The 12,131-nt window shown below is 47.4% G+C and overlaps 1 protein-coding gene and 1 gene segment (V, D, J or C); one reads left to right on the top strand and one right to left on the bottom strand.

Moving 5' to 3' along the window:
* LOC135330652 (T-cell receptor alpha chain constant-like) overlaps positions 1-1,111 on the top strand; it is a 45,179-nt gene extending 44,068 nt beyond the window's left edge. The window contains 1 exon segment of the C gene segment in view: positions 112-1,111. Within this exon segment, the coding sequence occupies positions 112-142 (31 nt within the window).
* A 4,368-nt stretch (positions 1,112-5,479) lies between these two features.
* LOC112995091 (dolichyl-diphosphooligosaccharide--protein glycosyltransferase subunit DAD1) lies at positions 5,480-8,033 on the bottom strand. Its single transcript, XM_026119849.2, has 3 exons — positions 7,704-8,033; positions 6,215-6,365; positions 5,480-5,680 (listed from the first exon to the last, which is right to left on the bottom strand). Exons 1-2 carry the CDS (start codon positions 7,954-7,956, stop codon positions 6,235-6,237), a joined length of 384 nt encoding a protein of 127 aa, XP_025975634.2. The 5' UTR covers positions 7,957-8,033; the 3' UTR covers positions 5,480-5,680; positions 6,215-6,234.
* Between the last annotated feature and the right edge of the window lie 4,098 nt (positions 8,034-12,131).

The following is a 12,131-nucleotide window of genomic DNA, read 5'->3' as shown; positions in this document are numbered from 1 at the left end:
CCCAGTGTCCCTTTCTCCTCTTTCTATTGCCTAGACACATCCAGTCTATGATTATTTAGCTATGACTGTAACCCAGACCATGGTTTAATAAACTGTTATTTTTTGTTTCAGGAATGAAAGTAACCAGACAGCACAGACTTGAAATACCAAAAAAGTCTGCTGAGGTAGCTTTGCAGGAGCATCATGTGCAAGAAGGAACAAATGAATTTCTGTTGCAACAGATACCACTTGCTGTTTCTGTATATCATGCCAGCCATTATATGCTAAGTTGCTTTATTTGTATTATTACAAAGCTGCTCAAAAATAAGCTTAAACTCTCAGAATTCTACTCTCTCACATACCTGAATCATTTAGCATGGCAATTTGTCATGAAGCACAGATTGCTATTAATTATACAATTATACATTATACAATTATTATACAATTATATATTAATTATACAATTTCTGCTTGGGGGAATGTTGTTGAAAGCTGCAAGCTAAATATTTCCTGAGTGTGAATATTTCATATTTTGACAGCTTTCATGTATGAATACCTTAGGGTGGACACTTCCTGCCCTGTCCTGCCACCCCCATCTCAGCTGCAACTGAAAAACTGAAAAACAAAGGAAGTTTCATTCAGCATGCTGTGCATTGTGCTTTGCTGTCTTTTGCTAGATCAGAGCAGGGTATCTTTTTTTTTGCTAAGAGATATGCTGCTACTCTCCCAGAAGTCCTGAACTTAGTGAAATTCTCACTTCACTATCATGGAAAAAAAAGCACTCTTTAATATTTTTTTTAATCTGTTCTTCCTTAACATTTCCTGAATTTCCACCAGCTTAACATTTTGCTTTGTGTTTACTACAAATACAGACTACTTTTATTCTTGTTTAGGTCTAATAACCTTAGATTTCCTAGTAAGTTTTTTTTTTAACCATTATATAAAACAATACTGAAATACTTAACTTTGTGTGTGTGTGTGCTCTGCAGAAATAATGCATTCATGTGAAGTTTGCATGCTGGTAAGTCTTGAATTGTACTGCCAATCACTCTGATGTACTGACATTTCTTCAAGCCTTTGGCAGCTGTTCAACAATTCTTATCAATTTTAATAAACTTGCTTGTCTTTTGTATATTTCATTTAAGGAACTTGTTTTACCCTTCAGATGAGCTTTAGAAGTGATCTTGGCCTTTGGGATAAAGAAGGGAAGGGGTATCAGGAGGGACAGAATATAAGTTCTTCTTCAGTCTGACTTGTCCACAGGGCATCGTTTGTGATGACTGGCTTGTTCCACTGTCGGGGAATGGCTACAAACTTTCTTTCTCAATAAGTCAGACACGCTTTCTGACTGGATGCGGTGGCGGGAAGGATAGCTTGGCTGGCTTGGAGGGAGGGAGAACGGAGGAAAGCATGTCTCCCCCAGGAGTGGAACCAGTGCTAAGTGAAAGAAAGGACGAAACATGGCTTGATCACACTGAGAGGAAGAGATCCAGGTTCTTAAAGGCAGATGTCTAGTGCTGTAGGGGATGTAGTAGCCTGTAGTGTCCTGCCTCTAACTGTCCCCTACTCACAAGCTTCACTGGGGTACAAGGTGCCTGGTTTGTATTAATAATATCAAATTGACTGGCCTGTGTCTCAAGCTTCAGCCTGTCATTGGGAAAATGAGAAAGGTATTTTCTCCTTTTGCGATAACTGTTTCTATCTTCTTCTGAAACATCAGAGATTTCCCTGGAGGGAGAGATGAGAACGGTGTTCTGAGGGAAACATACTCTCTCAGCAAGACTCAAACCTCACTTGTACCTTCACGCCAGTGCCCAAATTAAGTGGCAGGGAACACCTCACCAGACTGATAGGGATGTTTCTCTTTCACAGGCTATTTCTCACCCTACTGGATTCACAGCCATTGCAAGGGGCTCTGATTTTGGAAAGGCTCATGCTTCAAATGCTTTTAATCAAAAGCCCTGGTGCTTCATGTGGAAGGCTTTCTCTGTGCACAGCCATTGCACAGTGCATGCCAAGATCCCTATCACAAGATATGAGTCCACAGTGCTGAACAGCAAAACATCAAAATCTCCCTGATCTTGTATCATGCTGTTGCCACCTGACCACTGAGTAGGTGGTCTGTCACAGAGTGACGGAGAGTTACTGACCCATTCTGTCCAGGAACAACTTCAAATTTTCCAGGCCTATTGCTCTCATTAGCTTAGCACAGACTACTTGGATTAGTTTAGCACAGATACTGAGGGATTAATTCTCCTACTCCTTCCTTGGCAGAACAGCCAGTCTCATTTTTCCCTGGCTGTAGAAAGCCCATGGGTAGTTAAACTCCTCGATTCAAGTTAGCAGATGCTCTTGAAGCTTCAACTTTTTTGTTATTAGGGCTGCTGCATCACAGAGAAAGAGAGCTCGATGCAGCTGTCTAGACCATTTCTGAGTTACAAGGCAATATCAGTCCCACTTTCACACATTCCCAACTGATTAACCTTGCTTTAAAAACTTCAGGGATGTGCAAGAGCAGTTTCCACACTCCCTTACCTTTTGCAACATTTTTTTAATTACTATCCATGCTAAATCTTTCGTGTTGTACTTCAAACCCACTCCTGGCTGCAGGGCCGAGGAGGACTGTTTGCTGCCTGCCTCTGTTTACATGTCTCAATCTTTTTTCCTCCAGGGTAAATGCCCCCAACTATAAGATTAGCTGAGTGAGGGGATGAGCACATACATGAAGTTAAATGTGTTGATAGAAATGAACGTTAGCATGTGATCTCCAAGACACAGAATTTGTAGGTCTAGTTTGAAGATACTTTCAGATATTGGGGTTTCGATCTCTCATCAACTTCATCTGTGACCCCACTGCCCCTTTGTGCTTTCTTGTTTATTTCAAAAGAGAGAAAAACTGCAGTGGAAAATAAGGGCAGGAAAAAATAAAGTAGGACAGGAAGCAGAATGGGGCTCATGGCGCAGGCGGTAAAGGGAAAAGTATGCATAACAAGTTCCATGACGACACAACCGAGATCTGGGTCATCTTGTTACCCTAAGCCTTATCGCAGAAACCGCTTCCTCCGGAAAGTGGTGCACAAAAATACGGGGTAGAGGGAGGAGGGCTGGTATGACACGTGGCAGGGAGGCAGAAAAGCATGTGGGAGAAGAGAGTAGACGTTAGACCACAAGCCAAAGTGGAACAGGGTTAAGACACCCTCCCTTCCTGCCCTCTCAACCACAGCCTAATCTTGGGTGGAGGGAGTTGTTGTGGGCAGAACAGGAAAGACTGAGCCATGTTTAGCATAGGTGGGGGGGGAAAGGAGGGTAGAAGAGAAATTGAAGACAGTATTGGGTGGCAGGGAAGAAGAATTTAGTGGCATTTAAGATTTCTGCATTTGCTGATAGGTCTCTGTACCCCATTATATAGGCAGTGAATCTATGCAGGAAAATCCTCCTACTTCTCCCTAGTCAAAAGAGAAAGGAAGAAAAAGCAGCATGCCAGACAGTCATCTCTCATACTGGCAGGGAAAATATTGCCATGGTCCATCCTGTCCACCTGTCCCCTATGCCACTTCCGGCCCCCTAATACCTAACTATGGGTTGGAGATGAAATTGCATCTTTTGTAGCAGCTCTGTTGGAGAAAACACCCTGCCGTGCCTCTGTTACCCCTTATTAAACATGGCTTTGTCCAAGAAACAACGCTTTGCCCTCTTCTACATGATGAACAGGGACCCTAACATGGTTGCTCTAAGGAGCAGAGTCTGAAGATCCCTATAGATTTGTTGAAGCTCATTCAGGTGTGGAAGAAGTTCTAAGAAGGCTGAAATCTTGGGCAGAGGTTATGGCAACCAGAGGCACTGAAAGTCAGTAAAAATCAGAAAAAAACAAAACCAAAAACATTCAGAAAATACTCAATTCTTTTTTCACATGCCTCTGTGCAGTTCTTATAACTGGCCACAGGGAGGCCTAGCCTCTAAGGTTCTCTCTAAAACAAAAGGACAAGGTAGACTGAGCTAGACAAACCCACAAGGAGGCACTCACAGCTTATAAACAGCAGCAGGAGGAATGGCAAAGGGGAGACCCTGAATGTGTTCCCCCTCCTCCTGTGAACACGTTACCTCTGTCTGTCACCAGCCTGGCTCATGGAGGGCTCTTCTTATTAGGAAAAAAGTTCAGTAGCTCATTTACTGTCCCTGCATGCTGTTCAGTCCCATCCCCGCTACCCTCCAGCACCCTGAAATCAGTTCTGAGTTCATACTTTCATGAACAACTGCTGCTTAATGGCCTGAGGGAGCTATGAGCTGGCACAAGTTCTCTGTTCCGGCCACAGACTGGGACAGCATCTTTCAAGAAAAGGGAAAGCCCTGTGCCCTCAAACCTTACTCTTCGGAGCCTATATTAGGCAAGGGACTGAGAAGCTCCAGGTTTCAAGCCTTTATGGACTTTATGGCTGCAGCACACCCAGAAGTGCTAAAAGGAAGAAAGGTGGTAAACAAGAGCCATAATCTAGTGCTGAAAAGCTGAAGCTATTGGATCCCATGTTTTATTTTCCAGGTCTCAGCAGATAACGATTTCTTTACACCATAACCTGAATACACATTTTACCTCGCCAGTATTTCAACTATAGAACAAACTAGACAAGTGTGAACCATGATCAGCACAACAATTGAGCCTCATACCTTAAAGTAACCCAGGCTAACTCTGTGGCCAAAGCTGGGGAGGTTGTAGCTGCAGTTACCCCAGCAGCACATAATACCCATCCTGTGCCCATAATCTGATCCTTACAGAGCTCTAATTTTCCTGTCAGGACAAAGATGCAATGGGCCTCAATGCAGAAGTCAGGCTTGGCTCAAGAAGGCAAAGGCCAAGAGCCAGAGCCACTGAGTTTTAAGCATTTCATCATCCCTTAGAGAAGGAGGATTTTCAGGAAGGTTTAGTCTGAGGAGTGGCCTTCTTCACAGGGCTGGAACAGCTCTAGTGCAGCTCTGCCCAAGGCACTGACAGAGCTTGGCAGCTCTTCTCACCTAGGTTTATAAGCACTTCAGGCTGCAGAAAAGCTATCACTGTGCTAAGGTGTCAGCATCACTACCAGGTCATAGAGAGGCTGTAAGACCAAGATGGGGCATATGCCTTTGAGGGATGTGGGAGAGCCCAGGGGGAGCTGAAGACAGAAAATGCTGGGGATGTGCTAGAGGACCCCCCTTGGCTCCCTTCCATTCATGACAGCTAACCACAGTCTAAAACAAGTCTTCCACAGCTTTGAAACCTGTGGGCATTTTGGCAAGATGTTTTCCACGAGATAAAAGGGCAGGAAATATGAAGATGAAAAGTGTGGCTGACATTTGAGTTTCCATGGCAACTTGTTTCCTGCTTCCTCCTGAAACTGGGACACTGAAAAAAAAGCCTGCTGGGTAGAATGACAGAGAAGGTGGGCGTAAAAGTAGGGAGTCATAACTGAAGGGACCTAGAGAGTCAGGAGAACTTTTGTATCTATCATCAACAGGGAAGAGACAGCAGTATTATGAAGGGCTTTATTGAAGGAAAGGATTACAGTAACTGGAATGGGGCAGAAAACCCCTCCTCCATAGGACGGTCTGTGGGAAAAATCTTTACTCCTGCTTCCCCTTCTCCCACCAAGGAAGTAGGTAAGAGTCTGCTGCAGGAACAGCACTTCCCAGTGTGAGGTTTTGGCATCAGAGCACTAGAGGAATTCAAGACCTGGAAAGAGAGAAAGATAGCATGAAGAAAGTTTCTGCATAGGGAGAGGAAATACCCAACAATCTCCAATGATCTTGTGGTCCTTTGCAGCAGTAACAACAGAGTATGATCTCCACTCCCCAGCTTCAAACTCTCCCTGTTCCAAATTTCCTTCGCTCCTCTACTGAGAAATTTCAGGTCTGGACATCAGCCTCACCATGGCCTCCAAACAGGATCCACCCTCATGGACAGAACCCTGAAGTCCCAGCTCCCAAAGCTCCTCTTTCAAAGAAAAAAGGGAAACTTCTCAGAGAGAAATGTGTGTATTTCTTTCAGGTTAAACTATCCTGTAAATGATAAAACCTGAAAAATACACATACAAAACGAAGAAGCCCTATGTCTAAGTCCTAAATCAACCCTGAAGACAATGACTTAACTGCATTTGGCCAAGAGGGAACTGGGAGCTAGGACTCCTGGATTCTCTGTCTTTCTACTCCAAAGTATTAAAGTTGTGAGAGCTGAGGCTGCCTGTTCCATGGCCCCACGGGTCAGTACCTCATAGTATCTTCTAGAGCTCAGCCAACAAAATTGATAACGACAAGATGCAGGATGGTGTTGGCGAAGAGGAAATCAGCAAATGCCCGCTCCGGTGAAATGCCCTGGAACTCGCCTTTGTTCTGGGGGTTGATCTGGATCCTGAGGCACACTGTATGTCAGGGAGAGAGAATGAGATGTTAGGGATTAGAAAAGAAAGCCATGGCAGGAAGCAAGACCTTGCTGACACAATCCACCACAGCCTGGGTCACTGTTCCACCAGGGTACTACAAAAAAAGATGACTCTACCTTTGTTACAGCATGAGCAGGACACAGGCATGAGATATGCATGGGGCTGACATAGGATCAATTCTCCCAGACCACTACAGTATAAGGGGTGAACGAGTAGGTCCTGATGGGAACAGGCTTACCATGAGATGGCACTGTCATGGAAACAACTGTGTGTTAAGTAGGGCAGTGCAGCAACAAGGTAGTTTTGTATGTATTATGAGAGAGCAGCATCCTGAAACAGCTATTGCCAGGGGTCAGGGTCACCATGGGATGGCTGGTGAGGAACGACACCAACACAAGATGCTAACTGGGAGGATTCCTTGACTGCCACAGAAAAGCAGGGACACTCTGGGGTTGCTAAGAAAACACTGGAATGTGATAAGGGGGCAGGTTTTGTGACTAGTTTTGGGCAGCACCCAGCAAGTCCATAGCATCTGTGGAACATCCTGCTAAGCAACATGCTGAGGCTTCTATGATACGTCCTACAGCTGCTAGGCGATGCCTCATGTTTGCTACAGGACCACAGCTTGGGTATGTTCTGCAGTTGCCAGACTGAGCAGTTGCTACGGGACAACCTTTGACGTTCCTAGGATGCAGCGATCAGCTGGCAGAACTCAATGTTCTAAGGTTACCAAGGAGAATCCCAGGCCGCTACACAGTTGTGAGCTCTAGAGGTATCTAGAGCTGGTTTTCTCTTTGCTAAAGGGATTTCATGGCAGCTACGGCAATTCCCTTGTTGTCAGGAAAGGTTTGGGATTGGTAGAATTCCATAGTTACTAAAAGGACTCTCTGCTTGCCAGAAAAAGTTCTGAAAGTTGGTGAAAAGATTTTACACAGTTGCTAAAGAGATTTCCTGGTTGCCAAAGGAGGCTTGAGGGCTGCTAAGGCTATTCCCAGGTAGCTAAAAGCATATGCTGGTTGCCAAGTAAGGTTTGGGGGTCACTAACGGCACTTCACAGTTAGTGAGGGGATTCCATGGTTGCCAGGGAAAGTTTGGGCATTGCCCAGGGTAGTCCCTAGTTGCCATGCAGATGTGGGTTATTTCTAAGGGAATACTCTGATCACCAGGAAATATATGGGCGCTGTGGTAATTCCACGGTGGCGACAGAAGGTTACGGCATCATTAAGCAGAGTATGCAATTGCTAAACGGATTCTGCGGTTAGCAGGAAGGGCGCGCGGGGGGCGGGGGCAAGAGGGCGACTGGCCTGACGCACTGACCGCCGAGGATGAAGCTGCCGACGGCAGAGATGAAGCCGCTGAGGAAGGAGTTGAAGGGGAAGGTACCGACACCGAGGCAGTAGCCGAACTGGAGCGCCCCGGTGAGCAGCACATACAGCAGGTAGGCGTCCAGCACCTTGAGGCGACTCGGCGTGCCGCTACCGTACTCCACCAGGAACCGCCGCACCACCGAGCCGACCGAACCCGCGGCTCCCGCGCCGGAACCGGAGCCAGATCCCGCCGCGCCCGACATGATTCCGCCGAGACAGTGAGAGCGGGTGAGGTGGCCGGAAAAGACGTTTCAGCACTTCCGGGGCACTGCTACACAGCGCATGCATACGAGAGGACAAGAGCTGTTGCGCATGCGCACCTGCAACTGCGCGTCTACTTTTACTATTGCGCAGGCGCACGTCCCATGCCAGGAAAAGGGTGAAACTCTGGGACCTGCCATTATACGCATGCGCGCGAGTGCGTGCTGGAAGGGAGAGACTGAAGGGGCATCTCAGCAAGCGCATGCGCCGAAGCCTTATTGCGCCACACTCCCCTGCGCTTTCCAAGAGCCAATGAGAGCCAAGCGGCGGGTGTTGCTAGGATGAGTAGAGAGAGACTCTCGGTTCTCCGGGTGCGCGCGTTCTGCAACACAGGCATGTTGCGATAGTGCGAACACCAGTGTCGCGACACAAAGGCACCGGAACGACTGTAATGCGTTCACCGAAGTGTGCCTATTCTCTCCCACCCCTAAATTGCACCTGTGAGAAGGTGCTGACTACCAGCAGGCACGCCTGACTTCCCAGCAGCAGGCAGACCAAAAATCCAGTCATAAATCCCGTGTGCCGTGGGTTGTCAGTGGTACAGCAACAGTCATCAGCCCTCATCATCAGGTTGGACAGGAGTGTCTTGCTGCCCCTTAGGGGAAGTTAGTGCTTTACAAGAGGCTTTTGGGACACTGATGCCTGTGTTTGGGGGCACGTTATTCAGTAGAACGTGGGGAGCAGTTGGGCCCGTTCTCCCCATGGAGGGGGCGGTCTGGGTCTGGGTGTTCCAGGAGAGTGCTGACTTTGGGAGGGGAGTGTTGCAATCCCAGTGCTGCTCCTGCGTGTACGGGGTCCCTTAAATGACTTTTGGCAGGTTTTTGGGGTGCCTCATGCAGACAGAGGCAGCTATAGCAGGCTGAAAAGGCCCAGTATGGGGGTCTGGAGACGGGGAGGAGGAAAGGCTTTTGCCAGTCTCACAGCTCTGGGGTGTGACTGATGGCCTGATGACACTTGGGGGTGCATGTGTGCTATCTGGGGGAGGCAGGGTCTGGGCAGTGGCAAAGCCACAGCAAACTTCCTCCTGGCCTCCCACCAGCACATGATCTTTCAAACCAAACTGCGATGTCCCTTCCTATAGACAGGATCAGGCAAGGTGTGTGAGGTTGACTTGTCCCAAAATGGCCTGTTTAGAGAACAGCATCATAGATGGGAACAGAGTATCTTGCTGGGAGATGCCCTGATCTCAGGTGACCCAAGCTGAGTGGAAAGGGAGAGGCTCTGTGTATGTGTGTGTGTGTGCATGCATGTATTTGACAACTGTTTGGTGAAAAGGCTGTCCAGATTCCTACAGGAGAATAGTGGAAGCCTGGCCTTTGTGGCCCCCTTCTCAGAGCTGAGGAAAGACAAACCAGTGATTTCCTTAGTTTTGATTAAAAATTATTTTTATTTTATTTATTTTTACTGTACCCCTGGAAAGGCCAAAGGAGCTGTAACAAGGATGAAAAGCAAAATGTCTCTGCTTCTTTCAGTTTGGGGGTGGGGGGGGAAGGAAAAAAAGACTTTTCAAGAGATCTCGTACCTTGCTTCTGTTTAAATCATTCCAGCTTTCCTGTCGTTCTCAAACCAGGAATGCACTTGATGTGGACAGCTGATACTCCCTAACAGGTTCCTGAAATGATAGTAGAGTGGGGACAGTCTCTGATCCCCTCACTTCTGCAGAAGTGATATTTGTGTCTCACTCAACCAACATCAAGGCATCAATACTGTAGCATGACCCTTCAGAGACCTGCTCCCTTCCTGCTCCCATACTTGCCCCCTGTGGATGTCTTATCTAAGGGCTTGTGTGTCCATGGGATGTGGCTATAAATTCCTCCAAAAAACAACATATTTTTATGCGGTGGAGAATGCAGCCCTCTGTGGGGTAGACAGGGGAAGTGGGTACACATTCCCCTCTTTTGTTTCAAGATATGCAGGGTGTTTCCCCATTGCAGGCTGTGCTTGTAAGTGTTAGGGCTGAGCTGGGGTGTTTACAGGTGCCCCATTCTCTGATCATGCCCCCAATACTTCTTGAAGAGCTCCGGGGAAAGTGGTTTGTATCAAACCCTGGTTTTTGTCTTGAAGTCTCCTTTCCTTTACTGCCTGGGCAACTCTCAATAGCTGGGCCATGGGGCCTCTGGGTGCTGAACTCGGATGTCCTGGTCTCCCAGGAGACCCTCCACATCTCTGAGCTCAGATTCTGTTGCTAGGGAGAGGGGATTGATGGAATGATTTTGCTAGGACATAGTCTGGGGGATTGCCTGGCTTCCTTCTACAGCCTCCAGTACCCTCACTGGTGAGAATTCATCAGTCCTGGAGGGGAGTGTGACATGAGCATGCAAGTTCTCCCAGGAATTTTCTGCACACATCTTCATGAGAGTCTCTCAATGGGAGCCATGGAGTCTGAGTTCCCAGTACGGTCAGTGGAGATCTAGTCACTGCAATCAATGGAGTCCAGAGGACTGTTCATGTGGCCAGACATTGTCTGATTTAGGGAGGACTGGACTGCTCTCAACAGTAGTGACTGTGTTTGCTAGATCTTCAGTGACTGGGAGGGTAGCTAAAGCACCCAATGCACGTGGCATTATGCATGCCTAGAGTGCCATTGCAGTCTCGAAATACAGGTCTTCGGTGATATTTTAGGGTAAAGAAGATGTGTGCATGGGTCTGGCAGATACGACACTGGCTCTGGAGGGAACGTGCCCTTCTTCAGAACTTCCTCACCACAAAGCATCCTCTGGTGCTGATATCTTACTAAGTCTAGTAACATCATCGAAGTGGAAAAACACGTTTGAAGCAGCTGGAACTCTAGGGGTTTCCTCTGCACCCTCCCAGCCCCAGCCAGCTCTGTGCCACCATGACTTGCGTGAAGATGATGGCTGCAGTCCTGGGGCACTCCAACATCTTCATAGAGCTCAGGACTGCTGAGACCTGTAGCAAGTTGCCTTGCTGATGTGCAAAGAAAGACAGGCTGGAAGGCATTCCTTTTGCTCCGGGAATGCCTGCATTCTGTGCCCCCTCCATAGGCCTGAAGGAGGATGCCTTGTGGGGAGTTAACAACTACTACCCCAGAGCTAGGCTGAACACAAACCCTGGGGAGCTACAGAATGGACATGTGAATTATCAAGTGAAGGAAAATTAGCTAGACCTCTAGGCTCAAAGGGTGATGATGATCAGTGACGCAAAGTCCAGCTGGTGGCTGGTTACTAGTGGAGCCCATTAGGGACTGATACTGTGGCCCATACGGTTTACTGTCTTTATTAACAACCTGGACGCTGGGACAGAGTGCACTCTCAGCAATTTTGTGGATGGTACAAAACTGAGAGGAGCAGTGGCTATAGTGGCAGGCAGGGCTGCTTTTCAGGTTGGCCTTGAAAGTTTAAGAAATGCATCAACAGTAACCCCATGAAGTTCAGTGAGGTTTAGAGCAAAGCCCTGGTCCTGAGGTGGAATAACTTCATGCAACCGAGCAGGCTGGGGGCTGAGTGGCTAGAAAGCAGCTTTGCAGAAAAAGACGTGGGGCTTCTGTGAATAAGAAGTGAAGAAGAATCACTGAATAAACCATGCGCTGGGCCGTCTTATTAAAAGTGTAGCCAGCAGGTTGAGGGAAGCGATTCTTCCCCTGTGTTCAGCACTTGTGAATCCCCGTCTGCAGTACTGGGTCCAGTTTGGGACACCCCAGAGCATGACAGACATTTCCATGCTAGAGCAAGTGCGCCAGAGGTGGGTGATGCAGAAGAGAGCACATGGGGTGAGGCTGAGACAATCGGGTTTGTTCAGTCTTCAGAAGAAAAGGCTCAAGTGTCATCTTCTTGTGGCTTTCAACTACCTTATGAGAGGGTCTGTGGAAGGCCGAACTAGCTGCTTCTTGGAGGTAGGATGAGAAGCAATGGACACGAGCTACAAGAAAGGAAATTTTAAGTAGGTAGGTATTCAGAAAACATTTTCCACAATGCAGTTAAATATTGGAACAGGGCCCCTGAAATGTTGTTGAATATCTTGGAGCTTTTCAGGACTCAGCTGCACAAGACCTTGAGCACCCTGTTCCAGTTTGGTTCTGCTTTAGGTGGGAGTTCACCCAGAGGTCTCCAGAGGTCTCTCCTAAACCATATTATTCTACGATTTATGATCATCTAAT

Source organism: Dromaius novaehollandiae, chromosome 22 (genome assembly GCF_036370855.1).
Source record: "Dromaius novaehollandiae isolate bDroNov1 chromosome 22, bDroNov1.hap1, whole genome shotgun sequence".
NCBI classification, from domain to species: Eukaryota; Metazoa; Chordata; class Aves; order Casuariiformes; family Dromaiidae; genus Dromaius; species Dromaius novaehollandiae.
The sequence above is the reverse complement of the archived record's forward strand: the minus strand, read 5'-3'. Positions and strand labels throughout refer to the sequence as shown.

Excerpts from the sequence above, each read along its gene's own strand:
- LOC112995091 (XM_026119849.2), bottom strand. The coding sequence starts at position 7,956 with ATGTCGGGCGCGGCGGGATCTGGCTCCGGTTCCGGCGCGGGAGCCGCG. Across the intron at positions 6,366-7,703 it reads CGGCAGCTTCATCCTCGGCG|TGTGCCTCAGGATCCAGATC; the intron begins GTCAGTGCGTCA and ends CCTGACATACAG.